The sequence below is a fragment of the Ochotona princeps genome, chromosome 2 (genome assembly GCF_030435755.1).
Source record: "Ochotona princeps isolate mOchPri1 chromosome 2, mOchPri1.hap1, whole genome shotgun sequence".
In the NCBI taxonomy this organism is placed as follows: Eukaryota; Metazoa; Chordata; class Mammalia; order Lagomorpha; family Ochotonidae; genus Ochotona; species Ochotona princeps.
In genome coordinates, this window is record NC_080833.1 from 44,193,965 (window position 1) to 44,217,938 (window position 23,974).

Genomic DNA, 23,974 nt, shown 5'->3' on the forward strand with positions numbered 1-23,974 from the left:
TCAAAACACTCAATGACTTCCTCCCTCATTCTATCAAGTTATCCTAACTGGGGCCTACAAGACTGTGAAGAGGAGATGACGTCTCCTTCACTAAATTCTAATCATACTGGCCTCTTTGCTACATCTCAAGACATGCCACCCCCTATCAGCACCACCCCTACTCCTACTTGAGTCTACAGGAGGTATTCCTTCCATTTAAAGCAAGAATTAATAATGTGCAGGGCACTGCCTGTTTCCATGAACAAAGTCATTGGCACTCAGCCCTGTTCAATTTCATGTATAGTTTATGGCTACTTTCACACTCTAACAACAGAGTTGAGGACCTGAAACAGAAACCGTATAGCTTGCTGAGCCTGAAATACTATATGGCCCTTTCAGAAAGTCTGCCAATCTCTGACTTGGAACATTCTTCCCTCAGTTACCCATGCACTTTGCTCTTAGTCTTTGTCCAAATATGACCTTTCCTGAATAATTTCATGAAAAAGAAGCCCCTGTCACACTCACCTGCCACCAGCCACAGTCTAGCATGCTCTCTCTCCTCTCCTGCTTCATGTTTCCCCATGCTATTCCTAATGACCCGACATTTTACATTTCACCAGTGCTGCTTGTTGTCTATTCTCACTAGAAAATCAGCTCCACCACAGTTAAGTTTTTGTTTGCTGCATCATCACAACACTTCCGGATACAAGGTAGGCGTGATACACAGGCGGTGAATTTAGTTATGTAGCTGACAAATAGTTATTAAATCAAACAGCAGGGGAAGGGATCTGAGGCACACATTTTACATGGAGTCATGCATGACTACAGTATATTTAAAGCCCTTTCTTCTCTTTCCATAACAACTAATACTGAGTTGAATTAAATTCCATCTACTTACAAGTTTTGGCTCCCCTATTACATGGTGTTTTCAATGAGAGGAGCTGTATCACATTCTCTATTCTTCTTTCAATGTCTGAACAGGTATCATTCTACAATAGCCTCAGCAATACCCTACTTCTGCTGAAACATGTCTAGCTGCCAGGTGTGTAGAATACTTTGATTGCCTGTTTCATGTTTGCAGATAAAAGTTCAACTGAAATCTATCTCTAAGTAATTCTAATACCTACCTGACCACAACCAGATGGCACGTTACTTCGCATGAACCTTCATCTTTTCACTTGTGAGAGGAGAAAACCACTTGCTTTGCTTACAACTACAAAGGATCTTGTGAGTAATAAGAGAGTGTAACTGAAAATGCTCTGTGAACATAAACCTCACATAAACAAAAGCAATATGCTATTATGGCTTCCTGAGCAGCACTCAAAAGGTTATCCTACATAATTTTCTACTTACAGGAGCAAAGCAGTATGTTCTAATTTCCCTTAATCCTTATAGCCATGAAACAATTCGTCAGGCTTAGCAAAAATGTCTCAAGTAAGGAAATGGAGGGTGAGGTGGAAGAGAAAGAAAAGGGAAAGAAAGCAAGGCACTGCACCGTTTGCGTGTAGAAAGAACACAGAACTGAGAGCCCAGAAACATGGTTAAGTTGCACCACAATTAGCTGTGTGACTTTAGACCAGGATTTGCTAACATCAGCATTTTTAGGCTAACTCACTCTCCACTGGACACTGCTCAGAACATTGTAGAATGTTAGCAGCAGCTCTGGGCTCTACTCACCAGGTGCCAGCAGCTCTAGTTATAACAACCAGAAACATCTCTAGACGCTGTCCCAGTTGGAAAAATAATCCCCCATCACCGCTCCCTGAGGGAAGCTGATTGTCTCTACTCCTCAAGTTCATGTACAAAATCAAAATGCTTACTGACAGACTTAAGATCCCTTCCAGATCTAAAAATGCTGATTCTGTGAAAGTTTTCAAATTAAACATACATAAATGCAGATTCACTAAGTGGAACAAATTATGTAAGGAAAGAAGTTAATATTTTTGTTCAGTTTTCCTTTTACTACTTTAATAGGGAATAAAATTTCTCATGTATTTAAAGTAACTCAATTATAGTCTTTCAAAATGCAGTGGGAATTGAGTTAAACTTTTCAAAAATGTCAATATCAAAAGACTCCCTAGAATCTAGATTAAGGGAACATGATAGCCGAAAGTAATGTGCAATCTTAGACTCAATCTAGAATTCTATTTTTTTCTTTTAAAGAGCTCACAATAAACATTGTTATTACAACTGGGAAAAACCCAAATATGAGCTAACTAATAGATATCATTATTGTTTTAATGTTAAATTTCCTTGATGAGGTAATGACATTCCAGTTTTGTCCTTACTGAAGTGTTCAGAAGTGTCAAGATGTTTGTATCTTTTCTAGAAAGGTTCAGGAAAAAATGGTGTAAGAGTCAGAGCAATACACCAAGCCTGACAGAATGAATGCAAATGTTGAATCAAGGTCAAGGGCAGCCAAGTCAGCATTTTATTGTTCCTGTTCAACTTGGGGAAAAATACAACTAGAAAACAAATCAAGTTATACTCACTTTGGTTTGCAATTGACCATTTTCTAACATTGCTAAGCATTCTGACTCGCTAGTCCCACTCCATTAAGAATCTCCTGGGAGAGAGGAGTCCTTATGTGGACACGCTATTCTTACAAAGCAGCCCAGTGTCCACTCCAGTGCTGGCCATGCTGGCCTGCCCCTCAGAACCACTGCCAAGCCAGGAACTCCTTGAAAGCAGAGGCTGCCCCTTATGCCCCTGAGGCCACAGGAGAGCAGGAGACATTCAACAGACATTTTTCAATGCTGAGCAAATGGGAACAGTCACCAAACTACTGCAACTGTCCCTCCACATACCTTTCTTGTGTGAGAAAAGAAGATGGGGACACATGGCAAGCGACGCTGCATAACAGCTTCACTGTAAAATAAACTCACTTGGATTAGCAGTAACATCACTCATCATTACCATAGAGAAAAATGAAACAAAAGTAACAATCTAAAAACACCACCAAAAAATCAGTTTCCTATTTTAATGATCCTGCAGTACAGCTTGTCTTTCTTTTCTAGGAATGACAACCTACAATAATCCTCTCTTTATTCAAGCAGAGCTTTCCTAAGGCATGTAATAAAGCTAAAGAAACAGACTAGCCATCAGTCCTACTGAACGCAAACCAAGGGTCTGCTTCTTTTAGCAGCCACCTTGTTCTTTCCTATGTGCAGTATTTTTCCATATGAGCCAAAGAAAAAAACATTCAGGAGTGATACCAAATGCTTCCGCCTGTGGTCCAGCCTAGCAGTTATGGGCCCCTGTCTCTCTGACACAAGGAAGTCTTTAACTGTAGGTCATCTGTAATATATCCTTCCTCATAAACTTTCTGTATTTTTTAAAATTTATTTTTATTGAAAAGGCAGATTTACAGACAGACAATACAGGAAGCAAGAAACAACTCTGGGGAGGCAACAGGCAGAATCCCTTCCTGACTGCCAGCGAGCCTATAGCCAACATCCTCAGCCCCAACCAACACCCAAGAAACAAATCTGGCTCAGAAACAAATCTTGTTTTAGTCTGTAAAGGAAAGGTTACAGATTAAAAAAAAAAAAAAAAAGCCACGCATAAAAAAGAAAAAAAAAAGAACCAAAAAACAATAAATCAAAGATTCCTAATGTTATTAATCCCAGACAGATTTTCATTTAGTTACTACCGTTTACATCATTATTAAATGTTCGCTCATCCCTGCACTTATTCTTGATACTCTGCTTAGGGCCTAGTACACAGTAAGATCTCAATTAAAGAACTGCTAGTTTTTTTTTTTAAAGATTTATTTATTTTATTACAAAGTCAGATATACAGAGAGGAGGAGAGACAGAGAGGAAGATCTTCTGTCTGATGATTCACTCCCCAAGTGGCCCCAACGGCCGGTACTGTGCCGATCTGAAACCAGGAGCCAGGAACTTCTTCCAGGTCTCCCACACGGGTGCAGGGTCCCAAGGCTTTGGGCCATCATCAACTGCTTTCCCAGACCACAAGCAGGGAGCTGGATGGGAAGTAGAGCTGCCGGGAATAGAACCGGCGCCCATATGGCATCCCGACGCGTTCAAGGTGAGAACTTTTAGCCGCTAGGCCATGCCACTAGGCCCAGGACTACTAGTTTGTTACATGTTCTATATATCAGCTAGTTTGTTCCTCTGACATATTCAGGACAGCATGTTTTTATTTATTGGAATTTTGAAAAATGATTTCTTTATCTGAAAGGCAAAACACAGCAAAAGATAGGCGGGAGACAGAAAGAAATCTTCCATTTGATAATCCACTCTATAGATGGTCACTCTATAGATGGTCATAACCTGCTGCCTTCCCACAGAAGCAGGGAGTGACCTGAATCAGAATCGAGCAATGTTCAAAATTTTCAATGTTGGCATCCCAAGCCATTTAATATTGTATGCAACTATTGCAATTTGTTCTATACCATGATCAAGTATAAATTGAGAGTTTTAATTGAGAGCTTATAAATTATTTTCCATTTAATAAAAACAGAATGAGCATTCCCACCCTCTTAAAAAAACATACAGAGACACAACAGAGTTCACTTAAGTACACAGAAGACAAGAGTCAAATGAGCATGGACTCCTCCTGGTTAGTAACAAATGAGGCTATGCCCGCCTGCTGCCAACAACCAACAGCTATCACTGCTGCAGGCCACCGAGGCACACGGAGCAAGCGAAGGCCCTGCAGCACAAGCACACAGCTATGCTCTGTTCCATTTCTCAGAAGAGGGTTCTAAGACAGCTCTTTTCAAAATACAGTCAACTGGCAGGCTAAACTGAAGCTCTATGAAAATACCCTGGGGGTCACATCTACCAATGTTCTAAAAAGTTCACAGGCCAAACACAGGAGAAAATGGAGCAGCACTGATGGGAGGCAGGGGAGGGGGGTGAGGGAGGAAGAGAGGGCAGGACAGGTGCCCAGGCAGAAGCTGGCCCCAACTTCCCCTGTGCCCCCACAGTCAAAGTCCTCCTGAGCAGCATCTCTGGACTCTCCTTACAGTTAGAAACAACTGGAGAACAAAATATGAGGTGTAGCTTAAAACAAAACAAAAAATTCCCAATGAATTGTTAGATAAACAACAAATTCTATCTCCTTAAAATTCAATTTTTCTCAATGGCAAAGTTTTCAAATGATTTTTAAGACTACGCAAGATTTTCCTAAGAATATACATTACTCTGTTAATGGCCAGACATGATTTCATTATTTATTTTGATCTTTATATAAGTTTAGAAAAAATATAAATGTGATACCAGCTTATTTTGAGCATTGTGTATATTGACATTTTGGAGAGGCCCCACAGATCTTCTCTCCCAGGAGCCGATGAATGCACAGTTGCAGTCTAAGATGTCTATTTTATGACAGGGAAAAGAGAGGCTCAGAAAGGCAAACTTAAAAACAACATGGCTGGCAAGCAACAGAAACATACAATATTTAAAATTCCCAGCTTAACACTTCGAATATCATTTCATTTTTAATTTAAATGTCTGTTCAGATTTTCTGTCCATCCATCCATTAGGGCATCTTTCTCTATCCAATAAAAAAAAATACACACAAAAAAACCCCTCACTGGTTAGATAATTTTTGCTAGATGAGTATTCTTATTTATTTAATATGCAAAGAGATAGTTTGTATCAGATGGCTCACTCATCAAAGGCCTGCAAGAAGTGAGGCTGGGTCAGTCTGCAGCCAGGATCAGGGAGTTCAAGCCAGGTCTCCCATGTGGGGTGGCAGCAACCCAAATCCTTTTGTCATCACTTGCTACCTCCCATGATGTACAGCAGCAAAACAAGCTGGAATCAGGAGCAGAGCCAGAATCAAACCCAGGCACTCTCACTGGTATGGAATACAGGCATTCCAGCCTGGCACTTACTTCAACTGCTATGCTAAGACAAAAGGAGTATTTCATTCCTCAAGCCCAATGGAAGACAGGTACACAGATGTTAGCATATCACTGTACAACTGAAATGCCATCACTGCTTCAGATGGTGCATGTGAAAAATGCAGTGGAAAGATGCAGTGGTGTGAGACAAGCACAACAAGAAGTGAAATTTGGGCTAACCTCGGCTGAGGAATGAGTGTTTGGTGGGCAGATGAGATGCTGCAGGGAGTGAGTGAGTGTGGTAAGACGGCACCTAAGCTGCGCAACCAGAAGGGAGGTCAATCAGGTAAGTCTGGAGGCCTCCAAGACAAGGGCTTCAATAGCACCTCCAGGACATGAGGAACTATCAAACCCCAAGACAATGAGTTTAGGTCATTCTGGTGCCAGAGCAAGTGGCAGAGAAACAGCTAAAGGGCTGTGAACAAACCAGAGCAGCAACAGAGAGGACCGGAAGATGGGTAGGAAACATACTTCTCAATAGAAATGGCACGTTATTCACTAAAGGAAGAGTAGAATCTAGAATCTCTAATTCAACAGATGCTATTATCATTCTTTGTGGAATGCCTTCCTGTTTTCTAGGATCTAAACTACATTTTAAATTGCTAACGAAACATTACAAAAAGCAATTCAATTTTTAAACAAAATTGACAATACAGAGTGAGAAATGGAAATGAAGTGAAATATTGATGTGTTTATGAAAAGTTGGTCTCTAAAAGCACATTAAGCAGAAATGGAAAAGTCTTGGCAACAGAATTCTGCTGAAGTCTTTCTGAAAAAAAACTTTCACTTCATAAACCAGTTCTGAAAACTTGCTGATAAGGAACGTGTAAGCAGTGGGGTGAACATCAAGACATTAGCAGATTAAGCGGCTATTCAGGAGCCCAGCATCCCATATCAAAGTACAGGTTCAGGTCCCAGCTATTCCACCTCCAAGCCAGCTCTACCTTAACATCCCTGGATGATAACTCAAGTACTAGAGACCCCACCACGCAGTGGGTGGCCTGGATGGAGTCTCCTGGTGTCTGGCTTCACACTCATTATTGCTGCCATTTAGAGATTAAACTAACAGATGGCAGATCTGTGTCAGTCTGCCTATCAAATAAATACATCTCTTAGGGAAAAAAAAGCATGTTTTAGACTTGAGTGAGAGGATATTAGTAACAATCAAATTTCACAATACAAGTAACTGGCTAGATACTACAGGAAAGCCACTGGTACTAGAACAAAGAAGCTTATCTTTAGAAGTGGGTAGGCTTGCCGAGAGCCTAAGAAGCTGCTTATCTCTAAGAAGACAAACAGATCTTTAACTCAGAAAGAGACCCTTACACCCCAGCATCATGGCTGAAGCATTTTCAACTTGTGTTAGTTCTTTTCTTCGGAACAATTAAACATACATCAAATCTACAGTTACACAGTCCATTAACCAGTGTGAGATAATCATCTCTAAAACAAGTAGATTCTACATGCCTTACATATGCACAAATGTAACCTACCAGTGGCAGGCCTCGTGTTTCTCAATACTGGATGGAGAAACACACTACCAGATTAACAACAACAACAAAAAAAAGTCACCAACTACCAAGCTAATAAAAAAAAAAAAAATCAGTTGTGACCAGAAAATGTGACAATATTAAACAGTAAAATTCCTATGAAAATAATAAAAATGAGAAGTGGAAGCTTTTAAAAAAGACCCAAACTCCCTTACAGGGAAGATGAGAAGAAAATTATATGCACTCTTTCGAAAATAAAGCGTAACTTAAAAGTTTTGTTTATGTAATTGAGAGGTAGAGTGACAGAGAGGGAGAGAGAGAACTCTTCCACGTGCTGGTTCACTAAAATGTGCTTCCCCTTCCCCGCCCCACTGAGATCTTAGAGCTGGGCATCCCTCCGTGGGCCTCAGTGCAGCTTCAGTGGCCGTGAGTCGCCCAGTGTAGACTGCAACAGTCCTGAGTCGGCTTTTCCACTTGTGCAGTCTCCTCCACTTCCACGGGGCTACTTGTGTCACTTCCCAGGACTGTCTACCAGGCTCGCCACCAGCACCTCAGGTCGGGACTAAACCTCTCTACATTTATAGGAAACCTGATATGAAAACCTATTTGAGAGGGGAGGGGTGATTCCCAGTTCCAATGAAACTGTATCACATAATACAATGTAATCAATGAATAAAAAAAATTAATAAATAAAATAAAAAGAATAACAAGAAGGAAACTTGATCATGAGGAACTAAAAAAAAAGAAAACCTATTTGAGTTGTGTGAACTGCATGAGCTTTAAAATAATGTGGGTGTTTTGAAGTGATGTGATTCTACATATTTATGTGTTTACTTCTCTCTGGTGTTCCAAATATGAAAAATCTCCTGGAAAACTGAACTTCAGATTTAAAAGATTCTACCACAGAGCTGTTAAGGCTTCCTTACTAAATGTAAGAATTTCTTACCTTGAGTATCAGCTTTAAATGTTATTTGATACATGGACAAAAAGCATAAAAAATGTAAATATATGGTTGCTGTGCTTTTCTATTAAAGTTGAAACTTCTTCAAACTGTTAAAACATTGCTATGTTTACTTTCCAATATTGAAACTGGTTTTGAACTTTAAGCTAACACAATATTATGTTGTACAAAATTGTCACAATCTATTGTGATTATACTAAAACCACAGAGAGACACATGAAAGATGTTTCCTTCATGCCAAATTACATTCATTCTACAAGTGCACCATGAGCGGTAATTAAAAGCTGAGAATCCAACTGTCAGATGAACTCACAAACCTCACTTTCCAAAGATAAAAACATATTGATCATAAAGAAATTCACATCACTGAGCCTTGGCTACGCTGTTCTGTCCTGCCTGTTCTCTGTTTTTACTTCATCTTCTTTCAACTGATTCAGGGAATTATCTTAATTTTTTACAATAAAGCCTTCATGAAAATTTTTTTAGTGTGATACACCAAATCAGAGCAAACCACAAACTATGGATCATGTATACAAATAACTGACAGTTAACAAAATTTACTTATTTAATATTAACCATACACTTTTTCAAAGGTTTAACTTTATAAGGGTATTTTGAAATGTTCAACTTAAATATTTATGCATTTAGGACTATTATAGGAAAGAAAAGAACACGGACTTTTAAGCTTTAGTACATATATTTGTGGTATTATAGCTTTCATTCTTTTTCACCTAGTACTTAGGTAAAAAAAAAGACAGAAATAGAGTAAGAATAACAAATTAAAGTTATTTTTATGTGATTTAGATAGAATATAGCAGGATAAATTTAGAAGACTGTAACTTGCAATGAAATCTTGCACACGTTGCCAACAAAATACCTCCAGGACTGTCCATATCAAAATAAGAACAAAACAAGGAATTCACACTGTCAGACTGTAGTATTAAATGTCACTTTTGGGAATACTAACAGAAGAGCTAAGAAAGGTACTTCCCCAGTTAACATCGCCTTGCAAAAAAATTCCTCCTAGTATTCTCTAAAGACACAGGTTGACTAAGTGGTGGCTGAGATGCATGTCACAGTTGTTTTGTCTCGTGAGATGCCCAGGATACCTGGATCAGATTTCTAGTCACCTCCAGGACAGGATCACAAGCACTGCAACTCCCCAGCCTCTAAGGAGTGCAGAACCAGGGGCCAGCACTTAGAGGTCAGCTGTGTTGATACACTGAACAATGCGTTAAAACCAAACTCTGAAGGGCTAACACAAAGTCCCCTCTAAACACAGGAGAGAGAGCAAGCTCTACACAGACACCTACATCCAGCAACAAGAGCAAGACCCACAATGCAAATTTCCTACAAAGCAACACTTGAAAGTGGTTGCCTGTACAGTTGCATTTTGCTAGACATCTGGGTTTTTTTCTGTCTGCATTCTCCTAGCTTCCACTCAACCAGAAGTTAACTGATTTTAGCTGGCAAATTTTAATTTTCAAGCCATAATGCTAATTATAGCAAGGTCCCAAATTACTCAACTAATTTTCTCTAACTTGTTACATGACCTTGAGAAGTCAGTCAGTGTCAAATGAGAGCCTTGGGCTATGTAAATGGCATGTTCCCTCACCAGTCTACCGCCTGCCGCAGGGCCCAGAAGCAGGCACAGTTTACAGAATGACAGAATCATTGCTGTCCCCAATTACAGATATAAAGTCAACGGAATCATTCTCTCTTCTTTAATCAATTTATTAACCAATAGATTTTTATCTCGTGTATTGCTACACACTTCTCAGGGGACACTGAAATAGAAATGTTCTCTGCATCAAGTAATTTCACTCAGCTTAAATAAAAAAGGTCATTACACAATAACCGACATTTTGCACCAGCCTTTCACTGTGTTTAGTCCTCTTTAACAAGGCATGATCCTTCTTCCTTAGAAAAGGAGATGACTGGTGGGGAGAAACAACTGTGACCTTAGGCAGCTGCCGGGAGGCCCATCTCCACCTCAGCCTTGAACCAGCCCAGGGGACAAGTCACTTCCCCTCTGGAGCCTGAATGGCTGCATTTGTAAAACGGGGCACCGAACTAATCACTAATTCCTAAACTATTCCTTAACCAATCTTGTCCCTTTTAAATGCTTCCTCAAGCCCAGAGTTACTGCTCACCACATCATTCTAAGACTTTCACAGCAGCCTCCAAATGTGTCTCTTGGTCCTTTTTACTTTTCTGCAATCTATATTGCAACGGAATGAGTTCAGTTCTGAAGAGGGGTCTAGTGAGTAAAAGGTACACTGGCTTTCAAAGTCACAAAGAACCGGTTCAAATGCAGGCTCTGCCAACCAGTTTCCCTAAAATGGTGACACTATCATCTATCTCACTCAGGGTCAAATGAAGCAGTTTGAAGTGCCTAACAGGCCCTAACATTCTGCCGACACTCAACTTCAGGACCTTTAACCATTCCTCAGGATCAAAAGCCTCAGCTTCCCACTGTTTACAACAAGGATGGCCAACAAGTTACACAGGTGGCAAGCATGAAGATTTTTACAAACACAGGCAAACCTTGAGTTGAGCGTTCTTAGCAGGCTCCCTCAACCAGCCGAGGGCTGGCCTGCACTTGTTCAGGCTTATTTCGTCTATTAGCAGTGCTCCAGAACTACCCTGAGGCCCAATCCACAGGTGAGGGGGAAGCAAAACACTATTCCCCAAATCCTTCCAAAAGTCTGCATTTCACTTGAAAAGCAAACTCCTCAGGCAGCAATCCACAGGAAACCAAGCCCCCTCTCAACCCTTCAGACTTAATGTACAGGCAGTTAACTGCTATCACAGTTTGATTCCTCAATCCCAGGAAATTAAAAAGTGTAACCAAAGAACAAAATGTCTCACATAATAGATTTCCTGAGCTCTGAAGAGTTCTGCCAACACCTGCAGAACAAGCAGTGGCTTCTCTCCTCACTGCAAATGGGGGCCCAACTAGAAGGATCTAGGTGAGATGTGACAGGATGTGCAACCCATTTCCTGAAGCCGGTGCAGGATGGGTACTTAGTTACATAGGAATTCTTCTTAATTCCCAAACAAGGAACAGTAAGGATTTTCACTCCCACCCCCAAGCAGATGACACGGCGACAGTGGATAAGCTACCACGTGTGTGAAAGTCTGCATCAGAGAAATCTTGTGTGCACACCTATTTTTCTTTCTTTTGTGGAAGTACCAAGTGCCACCTTCTTTCCCAAGCTACTTCAGCCCCAGTAACTGTTGCAATAAAGCATTTGTCATTCCTCTGGCAAAACGCTCAGAAAGCTCAAGCTTCTTTAAGAATTGTCCAAATTAAAATTTAAAAAAAGTTGTCCAAATGATTGCCTCTATCTAAAAATACAGACTAATTTGAGACCCACTCTTTTCTGAAGTCAGGCCAAACTCCTCTGCAGAAGCCCACTCCCTGATAGATCCCACCACCAGCCCTGCCCTCAGCTGCCATTTCTCTGCAAAGTAACTGTCCACAAGCCAGTGGCTTATGGCCCAACTTTTCTTTCTTACTGCAATGAAACTGTCACCTCTCTCACCATGTCCCTTGCTCCGTAACCCCAACTTCAAGGGGACTAGTTTGTCTCCACTTACATGTCAGATCTCTGACCCAGGCCATGAGTCTGGAGGGCTCTATCCCCAGCATCCATTTACTACCCATGGCCCCTCTCCTGTGCGTATCCCCATCCCCCACCACCCCCAGTATGGATCATAAGGATCCCTCATTTCTGACCTAATTATCTGGCACATACCCCACCAGACCCAACCAGGTTTGCTCCCAACTTCATCCACCAATTCCAGTCGCCCCCTCCCCCAGCACATCTCGTAGCTCCACCCTCTCCGGCCAAGCCCCATTGCTCGGATACCTGGCTTTACAGAAGAACTCGCCCCACACCCAACCCTGGCCTACGTTATTCGAGTTCCCTCCCCCACCTTCTATCAATTCCAGGCCCTATCAGTCCTTCCTCAGGTTAGACCCTGCCCAACGTGCCCTCTCTTCTCTAACCCGCGGCTAAAATCCAACACCAACAGCAATCCGTGACCCCACTACTCTCGCGAGCCCATCCCACTTTTTCTCTGATCCCGAACCTGGTGCTTCTCACAGTCCTTCACAGAAATCCGGTTCCACGAAATGTGCGTCCCAGCTTATTCCGCCAGTTCCCTATTTCTGACCCCAGACACACACGTTCTTCCTCACTTGGTGGCTCCCAGCTTCCACGCCTGCAGTCCCCTACCTCCGAGGTTAGCCCCGGACCCGCCTCCCCATCCCCAACCCCGACCCGCTACTTCCGCGAGTTCTGCCTAAACCCTAGAAAAGCCCCTCTCCACCCCTTCCCGCAGAGCTCCAACTCCCACTCAGACCCCTCCCCTACGGGCCCCCACGCCCCCACGTGACCCTAGGCCAAGTGACCTCTCTCCTCGGCGGGAGCTGGGTGTTCCACTCTCGCTCTCAGTGCCCTCCACCCCGATTCCAGCCACGGCCGAATACGCTCCGGCTGCCAGCCCAGTGGGGTGTGTCCCCAACCCACTCGCGGCGGCCTGGCGGCCTCGCCCCCCCACACGCACACACAAGAACCAGGGGGTTGCCTCTCCTCACCTCCGAGTCCACTACCTCGTGGTAGGCGGGCGGGGGGTCGAAACCGCCCCCGCCGCCGGTGCTCCCGCCGCGGGAGGGAACGCCGCCACCGTCGCCGCCTCCGTCGCCCCGGGGGCCCCCGCCCGGGCTGGGGCCGCCGCCGCTGTCCATGGGCTCGTAGCCGCCGTAGTCGAGGCCGGGCCTCTCGTTGGTGAGCAGCGCCACGGCCTCGTTAATGTCGTTCTTGGCCAGACGCAGGGCCTTGCGGATGGTGGCGGGGTCCGAGAAGCCCATGCACAGCAGCGTGGTCATGTGCTGCTCCTCCTCCGATTCCATGGCTCGGGCCTCCGGGCCGTGCCGGCTACCCGGCCGGCGAGCGGCTGCGCTGCGGCTCTCGGGGCCTGGCTGGCGGCGCGGCGCTACCTCCGTGCGGTCTCCGCGCCTGGGCGGGCTCCTGCGCTCCTGCCCCGCGAGCTCCGCAGCCGCCGGGCCAGGTTGGGTGCGGGTGTGGGCGCCGCGAGCCGAGGTGGGGTGGTGGGGCGCTCAGGCGCGGCGGCGGCGCGGCCCAGCCCTGCGCGCCGCCATGTTGGCCTCCTCCTCCTCCTCCTCCTCCCGGGGCCGCGGGGCCGCGCCTCAGCTCCCGGAAGCGGCACGTGCCGCGACCGGGCTCCTGTCTCCCTGCGAAGAGGCGGCGACTGTTTTGTTGTTTTGGCTATTTTTTTAATTCCTCCACTGAAGAAGCGGAAGGCGGGGCCCCGCCGTGAGCGTGCTAGGGTGAAAGGGCTGCCGGGCAGCCCCAGCTGAGGCGAGGGAGGGTCCGCCGCCGCGCTGCCGCCCGCCCATTTCTCCGGCAACAGGTTCCCCTGAGACGGGAGGGGCAGGCTCGCGGAGCCGGCTCTCGGTACTGAACCTCCGCCGAGAGCCGGCCGAGCAGAGCGGCCGTGACGCCGCCGCCCTCCCGCCCACAGCCGAACCACGCCGGAGCCCCCTTGGGATTGCCCCGGCCTGGCTGGCGCGGCCGGAGACGCCTCCTCTACCTCCCCCATCCCATCCTAGAGGAAGTTCCCTGCACCGTGACTGTCATCCGAGACAGCCGGGCTAAAGCGCGGAATCCACCCGCAGCGCCGCCCGAAGCCACCCACGGACATTCACGCCTCTGCCCGGCACAGCGACCACCTGAACTCAACTTCACCGCCTCAGAATCCCCGACCTCTGCGAGGCCCTCTCTCGGAAATCACCCTAATACTTTAGGGACGAATTCCCAGCCCTGGCTGCAATTTTCTTTCAGACATTGGCGGACCACCTGCCACCGCTGAGGATGTTTGTGCTCTGCTAGACTCGGAGGCTGGAATCCCCTGAGCCTCGGAAATGCTTCTCCCCACCCGCAAGCCGAACGCCGAATTACAGTGCCCTATAGGGAAACCTCGTACACGCACTCTGCATTCCCCTCTTTCAGCCACACTCACACGGAGACACACAGAGCTCAATTCCAATCCCGCTGCGGACCCACTCACCCATCCCCGTTTCTTTGGCTCAGTGTTCACCCCCCCCCCCCACGCCTTTGGTCTTCTTTCCTCCTTGAAGGCCTTCTTTGTTTTCTGTTTCTACCTTTATCACTGGCTCACTATCTCTCTCTCTCTTTCTCTGTCTTTCAAGTAGGTGGAAATAAATATAAATCCTGCTGTAGAAGAAAGCCTGTAATTGGATTGGGTCTCAATGTATATACTGAAATAAAATTTTACTGTTGCCGAGTTTCAGGTACTGAAGAAGTTTTAAATAGCCTGGGCACATGAAGAACAATTATCAAGTACATGCCTGAGTGTCCTGTGTACTGAGTGTTGTGTGTACTGTCTGCCAGCAGCCAGCTACTGTCTTTGGCCATGTTGATGGAACTATGAACAAAACAGACAAAAATCTCAGGATGGCAAAGTATACCAGCTTGGTTTGTTTGAAGAGTTAACTCAGTGACCAAATCAAGAAATGACTCTTGGGCCTGGCGCAATGGCTTAGTGGCTAGATTCTGCCCTTGCATGCCCTGGGATCCCATATGGGTGCCAGTCATGTATCAGCTGCTCCACTTCCCATCCAGCTCCTTGCTTAGATGGCAGAGGATGACCCAAAGTCTTGGGACTCTGCAACCACGTGGGAGACTTGAGAGAAGCGCCTGGCTCCTGGCTTCAGATGGGCTGAACTCCAGCTGTTGTGGCCACTTGGGGAGTCAACCAACAAGCAGATCATTCTCTCTGTATCCCCATCTCTCTATAAATCTGCCTTTCCAAAAGAATAAATAAATCTTAGAAAGAGAAAGAACTCATACAGGGAAAGTAAGCAAAGAAAAAAAAATTGTATGCCACTAAAGTTTGAGATGAACCCAGGAAGTGTGAGAGAGCCAACAGATTCAAATGGCATTTGAAAACACTCAGCAGCAGTGTCGGGCGCAGAACACCACGGAGGAAACTGCTGGCCAAGAGGAAACAGAGAAAACAACACCTGATAAAACCGGAGAGGAACTGCAGAAGGCTTCAAAATGGGAGGCTGTTTTCTGAAGTAGATTCTAGAGTGTCAAGTGAGAATGCAGGCAGTGTAAGCACACACACACACTTTTTTGTTTGCACATGAGAACTGGATTTAAAGCATGGGTGGGGCTGATGGTATGAGTCTTCATGCTTTACATGTTTACATTTTTATTACAGTAAAATCCAGAACAGGTCAAAAGGACTTAGCATAAATATATATTGTCTTCTAGACAAGCAAAGGTCTAGAAGTGAGATGTGATGAGCTAAGATAAAGGAAACACATAGAAAGGGTTTCTGCTATTAATTAATTTTTAAATGATCCAGTGTCTGTTCTAAAGAACAGGGAGACATTGATGCGCAAGACATGCAAAATTTCTGCCCTTTTGGAACTTATTCTCTATCCAGGGAGATGGACATGAAATAATAAAGTGTGATTTGTGCTTTAATAGAATGTCAAGATGTAATTGGTAAATTTCTTGTTCACCCTAAGGATCAATTACCAAGTCTAGGAAATTAGAAAATTACATAAAGTAAATGACGTTGAAACTATAATGTGACAGAAAGTAGGAAAAGGAATATGAGTTGAGAGAGCTTGTGAGTAGCGTGTTCAGAGATCCTGTGATGGGGAGATGAAAGCAACGTGGAAGACTGAAAAGTCCATACACTGTGGCTGGAACATATGCAGCTTTCTAGAGAGGTAGCATTGAGAAAGGAAGCTGAAAAAGCTGACCAACTCCAGCTCCAACAGGGCCACTTAGACTGTGACAAAGGGGTTGAGCTTCATTCTGAAGCAGGGGAAGCCATGGAGACACTGATGGAGCAAGAGGGGTGAGATATTTACATTTTAGAAAGAGCAACTGTGGTGTGGAAGAATAGTTTAGAAGACTCATTGTGGGTGGAGAATCCAGCCAGGTGACAAAGCCAGTTCACCTTCTGAGATAGTCACTTTGAGAAGCAGAGTGCAGTTTTATTTTCTTATCCAGTACACAATCTTTGTCTTCTGGTTCTCAGTTTGCAGTACTTCTACTCTGATGTGTCTAAATGTGATTTTCTTTGTATCTGCTAAATGGGTGGCAGAGGCCCAAGCAGTTGGACCCTCCTGCTGCCTTCCCAGTGCATTAGCAGGAAGCTGAATCAGAAGAGGAGTTGGCACTCCAATATGGCATGCTGCTGTTACAAGCAGAAGTCTAGCCCACTGCATCGTAACATCACCCCAACTTCTGATGGAAGCAAATCCATGCTCACTATCTATATTGAAGGAAAGTGCTCGCTTAGGTAGCACAATATACTATATTGAAGGAAAAATAAATTAAAATATAAACAACCAATAAATTGACATAAGTGTTCATACTTTGAAAGTCTTTCTTTGAAAAAAAATATTATTTTTATTGGAAAGTCAGATTTACAGAAAGAACGAGAAATAGAACGATCTTCTGTCTGCTGGTTCACTCTCCAAGTGGCCCCAGTGGCTGGAGCTAAGCTGATCCAAGGCCAGGAGGCAGGAGCTTCTTTCAGATCTCCCACATGTGCGCAGGATCCTAAGGCTTTGGACCTCTGCTTGGATCCTCTACTGCTTTCCCAGGCCACAAGCAGGGAGCTGGATGGGAAGTGGAGCAGCTGGAACATGATCTGGCACCCATATAGCATGCTGACACTTGCAAGGTGAGGATTTAGTCACTGAGTCGTCGTACCAGGCCACGCTTTGAAGTTATTGGAAATTGATATTGATAATGCCTTTATTGGATTGTCACATGCAAAGGAGCGGGTAGAGGTAAAGACAGCCAAACTAAGGAATTTTCCTTTGATTCATTAAGCAATAGGCAACTGTTTAATGTTTTGAGTTAAGGAAATCCATAACTGAAGCTGTGTTTTAGGAAGATTAAACTGGCACTAGTGCAATGAATACAAGAGCAAGTAAATCGCTGTGGAGTGAGAATGAAAAGAAGTTTTGCAGAAGGAAGAGTCTTCTGGATTTGGCAATTGGACCTGATGATTGAGGCCAATGAAAGACTCCAAGCTTTTAAGGCTGAATGATTGAGAAGACAGTGTGGTGTTCCTGAAGTCAGTTTGACCAGATGATGACTTTGGCCTTTGCTGAATTGTGGTATGATTAGGAAAGTTTGCCTGCAGTCTTCCACAATCATAGCCCAGGCATGTGATTGGAGGGAGGAAAGACAGTTAAAATAAGTAAGAATTTGCAAGGAAAGTATAGTAAGGCTGTTTAACCTAGATTGAGAAAAGAATTTACAGAAAGGGGAAAGTTGGAAGGACCTGTTTCTCTCTCTGATGACCCACTTCCTGGTGTCTAACACAGCTGACTCCCTTTCACACAGCACTAACTGACAGCTGCAGAAAGCAGAATTCGTCTGGGAGAAGTGCCCCAAGCACACTCTGCCAGCTTGTACCCTGCTGTACCTCATTTTCATCTCCCAGGATAACTGGCTTGGTTTTTAATCTAAAATGTGTTCCTAACTTTCGTAACAGCTGACTCTGCTTCCTGCCTGTAGAATACCTCTTTCTATGGGCTCTCAGGATACTCAGATGAGTTATTAGAATTTATGGCAGTAATACTTCTGCCTCCTAAATACTTCCCTCAGAAACTTCCTGCCCAGGTTGACTCTGGAGTCTCTGCCAGAAGGCAAGATTTGGAGTTTATCTCTATTAGACAAACAGCTTCTTTAAAGTCACATTCTAATAAAGGAGATACAATTGCAATGCAATTTCCAATTCTGTTTCCAATTCTATAAGTATTTAAAATTTCTTACAAGGGCTACTTTTACCTTGCCCACAATGTTGAAACTTAACTCTTGAAAGTAGAAACATGGACTCTTCTATCTTTGGCTGAACACAAAGGGTCCTGAGGTTTTCACTTCCCTCTGAAACCAGGAAGACCTAGCCCTTCGGCTTCAGCTTCAGGCCTTCAACATGATTTAGATGTCCATTTCATTTCCCCAATTTTGAGTCACCAGGCTGGATTAATTTTCCAGGGTGTTGTGCTAATTATAGGTTAGTAGAGCTAAGGGATTAAATCGAAATGGCAACAAGTCAAAGAGGAGCAGGGCACTCTGGCTTCTGCTCAGATGCAGAGCTCTTCTCACCTTCACAGTTGTCGGGTTACTGTTAATTAGTCAGCCCTGCAGTTTTCAAACCTCTCCGCCATGGTTTTCTAGCTAATCCTTCCCAACCGTTACTGCACTCATTTTATGTGTAGGGCGGAGCTGATGAATTACTTGCCTGAAGTCATATCTGTGGTAAAGCCAAAACTGCACCTTCAACAGCATGGATAATGATAAAAATAGAATGTTTGCAAAATGATTTGTAGTTTTCAAAGGCTTTCTCCTGGATCACTTCATTTATAGTCACTCTGCCTCTCTAAGAAGGTTTCTTGGTTGTTGGGTGAGGATCTTCAAAGAGGGCTTGCACTGCAGCTATCTTGGCAAAATTGCAAGTGATTGACGGAGTAAGGAGTACAGTGTTGACGAAATCTGAGATATATAATCTTCACTTTTCACCTCTGCTTTATTAGGCTTTCTTGATCTCTGAGGATCCATAAGACAAGCAAAAAATTAACCTTCTGATTACAAGGTTTCAATTTTGTTCCATTTAGACTTGAAATGTACAAATGTATAGGAGTTGGTGCCATTAGAAATCTTCCAAAAGCTGAGTTTATTCAAGGATTGCATGTACTAGATTGTTTATGACTCCAGCAAAATCTCCAAAAAAGCTGAGCTAGCTCCAGCGACTACTGTGAACCTTCCCTAGAGTGCATCCTTTCTGTTTACCTTTTCTCTTCAATGTCTGGGCCTTTCTTACCTTCCTAGGCCCAGCGTGTCCTTACATTACATTCCGTTTTCCTACAACTTTCTATAATCCCACAAGCAAAGAATTGTGTTATTGGATGGGTTCCCTGGAGTCTAATATCATCACCTTATAAATCAAGGGACCGAGAATCAGGGCATTAGGAAGTAACTGTCAGAACTGGGGTAGGAAGCTCGTCAGACTGTCAGTGCAGTAGGAAAGGAACTGCATGCTGTGAGCCTACCTCCCACTGCAGCAGTGTTTGGTGTAGCACACCTGCTGAAATAGCTGTTATTAGTGGAGAGCTGCTCCCCGAATGGGTTCAGAGATGGTTCTGTCATCATACAACTCTGCCTTCTTGGAGATTCATGGTGCAAATGAGAAGATTGGAGATTCTGAGAAGTCCCCTGGGAAAGAATTTGTTTTACGAAGCATTTCTCTGAGTGTTTCATCATTTTTTTCTCCTCAAAGAAAGCCAAGCACAGCCTTTGTAATTAGTGTTCCTTGGGAATAGTGACACGTGTTGAACAAAAATGCTTGGTATCTGTTGCAATGGGACAGTCAGAAGGTAGACTGTTTGCTACATGTTATTTCAGCTTCACATCATCTTAGAGACAGGTATGACTCTGCTTGCTTTGCAGATGGGCTCAGAATCTGGTTGCAAATAACAGAGATTGAATTCAAACATATTTGAGCCAAAGGGGATGTTTGTTGTTTTATATAACTGAGAAACTCATCTCTGCTCTGTGTTTGTCAGATCTGTTTAATCTCTAATTAGACCAATGCCCTCCCAAGGATGGCTGTGTGAGGCTGGGGTTCATTCCGTTACTCCAGCACCCAGCAGCTAAGGAAGAAAGGATTATTCCCAATAACTCAGCCCAGCAAAATCCTGCCAGGGATGCAGCCTGGCCTGTGACTAGCAGAGTCTTACACCCCTGGGAAACATAGGTGTCCAGCCTGTCCAAGAGAGAAGCAATTCGTACCACAGAAAGCACCACTGTCCCTCCTCCCACAGTGGATGCCACCATGTGCCGCTTAATCTTGTAACTCTGGCCAACTTGGACAAAAGGAAAGTTGTTTCTGGGGTGTTTACTAATTAAAACAAATATCTTCAGTTGCTTAGCAGAGGCTGGATAAGGATGCTGTGTTTGCCGGCATGAAGTTTGGGTCTAATTTATCCAGAGGAAACATCTTTGCAATGTGTTTTAAAATTACTGAAGAAAGAAAAGTATTCAAGCCTTTTCAAGTTCACCCTGAAATCAATTCTTCAAGGTCCATATAACTGTAACGCTGTCACATCTCCCTTCAAAACATAAAATATGAGGAGCCTTGATAATTTACACATTTTTTTTTATCAAAGTCTTTTCTCACAGTGTTGTGAAACTTAAAGAGGATGAAGTGTGAAAACTACCCCGCACCACACAGTTGCCTTTCTTCTTTTCCCTTTCCAGCTTTTAGGGTAATAAAAGCCAGAACAGATGAAATTCCTATATGGATTGGGTAGGAATGGTTTGAACTATAAATATCAGAAAGCTCATTTTAAGAGCTTAAAGAAATAAGAACCCTTTTCCTCACATACCACTAAGTCTGATATTGAAACTGGATGCTTTAGTTTTAGTCTAGGAGCACCCTAAACCCAGGGCACAGAGCTCTGCAAGTCTCCCGACCTTTTCCTCATATATTGACTCACACTTTCAAAATAGCCACCACAGCTCCAGACAGAATTCCTATCTGAGACAACAAGGGAAGGCAGATCCAGCTAGTTTTTAACTGTCTATCCAGTAGCACTTCTGATGTCTCATGGGGAACTCAGCTTCATGGGAAGTTGAGAAAAATGAGTGTTTAGCTTTTGCAGCCTTTATGAAAGAAGTATTTGCAGGTCTGGAAGATGATCCTAAGCCTACTAACTTGTAGGCCGCTTCATTGAAACTCTCTGCGTGACTCTGTCATTCTGCAAAGCTTAGGCAGGTATCTGGGGCCAATTTAGCAAATCCAACTTTCTTCCTTCCCTTCATCTGACTAGAGACCCAGTTCACCATAGTCAGTAGGCATCTGTTAAGCAGCTCTGCCCTTGAGCTGTTGACTGGCTCACACCATCCCCTTGGGGCAGAATATTAAAGTTGCAGGAATTATGTGAGCTAGCTGGTAACCATTATAAAAATTGAATGATGCAAATTTATAATTAAATAAAGTACATATAAAAAGAGAATATTCTAAATTCATGACTTCTTATTATTTTACTACTAGCTACAGATGCTGTCATAGTCATTCATGAGTACTATATCTCTACAGCATTTTAAAATGTGTTACCATGCATTTCTCCTTGTCTCTGCATTGATCACAGAAAACCAACAGCTTTAAAATGGCTGTGGGAACACTCGCACAGGAGAAATCAGCAAATGCCGCAAATCTACTGTGTTAGATTGACCATTGGTAAGCATCCTTTAACACATAGTCCAGGAAGCAGTAATTTAGAGACAGTATGTAAAGGCATCTACAAGCATCTTCAGGGCAAACACATAAGCATTTCATAGCAATATTCAGGTCTCTGACAGAGATAAAAGCAAAAAGAAGCTATTCCTTTGTTACAAACCAATACAATAAAAATGCATTCTATGGGTTGCTTTATACTTGAAAAAATGCAAGAAGTGTAATTTCTTTAGCTCCTAGTCCTTCAGAGTCATTTTCAAGGAACACCATCCTTTTTCACTGCTACTTATATCATTAATAAACACTCGCTGCATAGCCACCAGGGGGTTATATACTGGATTTATTTGAGAGGCATAAAATAGGCTATTTAAGGAGTTGAAGATTAAACTGGCGTATTCATAGAAGATAATAAATACCAGCAGTCTATTCCACATGTTCCGTAATTTCTACCCACATGACATATCTTGATTTGTATTTATTCATATACACATATATATACCATAGTATGGTAATCTTCAAAAAGTTAATGAAAACGTATATTATGAAAAAAATCATGTGTGAATTACAATTTTTTGGGTAATGCAACATATACTAATTTGTTATAACAGGCTCTAGCTTGAGTCTCTAAAAGAGATATGTGAGACATGAAAACAGTCCCTATCCAAACAATAAAAGTTTTTCTAAAATGGAAGTAAGAGAGAAAGACAAATAATGGCAAAGCTTGCATGGAAGAACAGTGTAATTGTCAGTGCTTTACAAAATGTTTATTGGTACAGTGTTCCAAAGAAATCAGCAGTTTGGGTCTGGTGCGATAGCGTAATGGTTAAAGTCTTTGCCTTGCACGCCCGGGATCCCATATGGCAGCTGGTTCTAATCCCGGCAGCTCCGCTTCCCAACCAGCTCCCTGCTTGTGACCTGGGAAAGCAGTCGAGGATGACCCTTTGGAACCCTGCACCCGTGTGGGAGACCTGAAAGAAGCTCCTGACTCCTGGCTTCAGATTGGCTCAGCTCTGGCCGTTGTGGCCGCGTGGGGAGTGAATCATCGGACGGAAGATCTTCCTCTCTGTTTCTCCTCCTCTCTGTATATCTGACTTTGCAATAAAAATGAATAAATCTTAAAAAAAAAAAGAAATCAGCAGTTTATAAATCAATAACTCATTTCAGGATGAAGCCTGCTGCAGCAGATCATCCACATGAAATTGTAAGGAAAAATATCAGGCTTGCTCCTGTCCAAAAATTAACAATGAAATCCAACATTGTAGACATCTTGATCAGTTCAGCTTACAAAGTTCTGAAGAAAAGATTCAGGTGGAGCAGACATTCTGCTTGATAGTGTCAGATAAGCTTCAGGCAAGAGCAGAGCTTTTGAGGACAATTTCAGCCATGTGGGGTCACAATTCTGGAAGCATTTCACTAGAGAATTGTAGCAGGAGCTGATCCAGTATGATCACAAAGCCAGATCACAATCAAAGCAATGGCTAGCAAGAAGTGGATGTGATCCAGTCCCAGCAAAAGTGGGTGTTTGCTTTGTTTTGTTTTGTTTCGTTTTGTTTTGAGATAGGGCATATAGGCGTTTTGTTTGTTAACTTGGGTGGGGGGTTCAAAGCCTGATTTATTAGAAGTCCGTTTTGAGAAGACTAGCAAAGCGTTAACAGACAAACACATGAAAATCTTCATCAGAGATAAGTAAATATCAGCAGTCTATTCTGGATGTTCCATAATTTTTGTCTACATGACTTGTGTTGATTGGCCAGAGAAGTCTTCTCTCCCATCGCATTCCTACTCATTCTCCTCATTGACTAAGGGTAACTTTGCTGACCTTAAAAAAAAAATCTCTAAAGGACATTCACTGATTTGTCTGCTATTAATATGAAATGTTTAGTTTTGTTTTTGATGATGTTTACATAGTTGATCAGAGTGGGAAGGGTCGAGGATCAGGGGATCGTGGGTGAGACCGTTGTTCACACATTTTCTTTTTCTTCTTCTTGTATATGGGGGAGAGGGGGATACAAAAGGAGAAACCACATCCAGCCTCCAAACTGCCGCATTACCTGGAGGATGGAAAAGTGCCACCCGATGTCATTCCCAGGTTCCCACTGCGGAGCACTTTCTGACGGTTCTGCTCATGTGGTTTCAGTAGTTCTGAGATGCTGCTGATACCGTCACTCCACTGATGAGGAAATCCTTCCATGGTTGATTGGCTGTCATAGTCCACCTCTGAGTCTTTATTAGCTCAGATACTTGTCAAGCTTCACTGGGGTAGTTCACCAGTGGGATCAGTTTGTTCTGCTCTCCATCCTCAGCAAGCCAATGGGTGCTATGACCAAGCCAGCCCTACCC

At 43.6% G+C, this 23,974-nt stretch overlaps 1 protein-coding gene across 2 annotated transcripts in view; it reads right to left on the reverse strand.

Moving 5' to 3' along the window:
- The window catches only part of USP24 (ubiquitin specific peptidase 24), a 143,644-nt gene extending 130,160 nt beyond the window's left edge, over positions 1-13,484 (reverse strand). The window contains exon 1 of one of the 2 annotated variants that reach the window (XM_058656156.1): positions 12,912-13,484. In XM_058656156.1, the coding sequence (XP_058512139.1) occupies positions 12,912-13,226 (315 nt within the window). In that variant the 5' untranslated portion in view covers positions 13,227-13,484. The remainder of the gene's footprint in view (positions 1-12,911) is intronic. The other variant, XM_058656161.1, reaches the window with a different exon arrangement.
- Between the last annotated feature and the right edge of the window lie 10,490 nt (positions 13,485-23,974).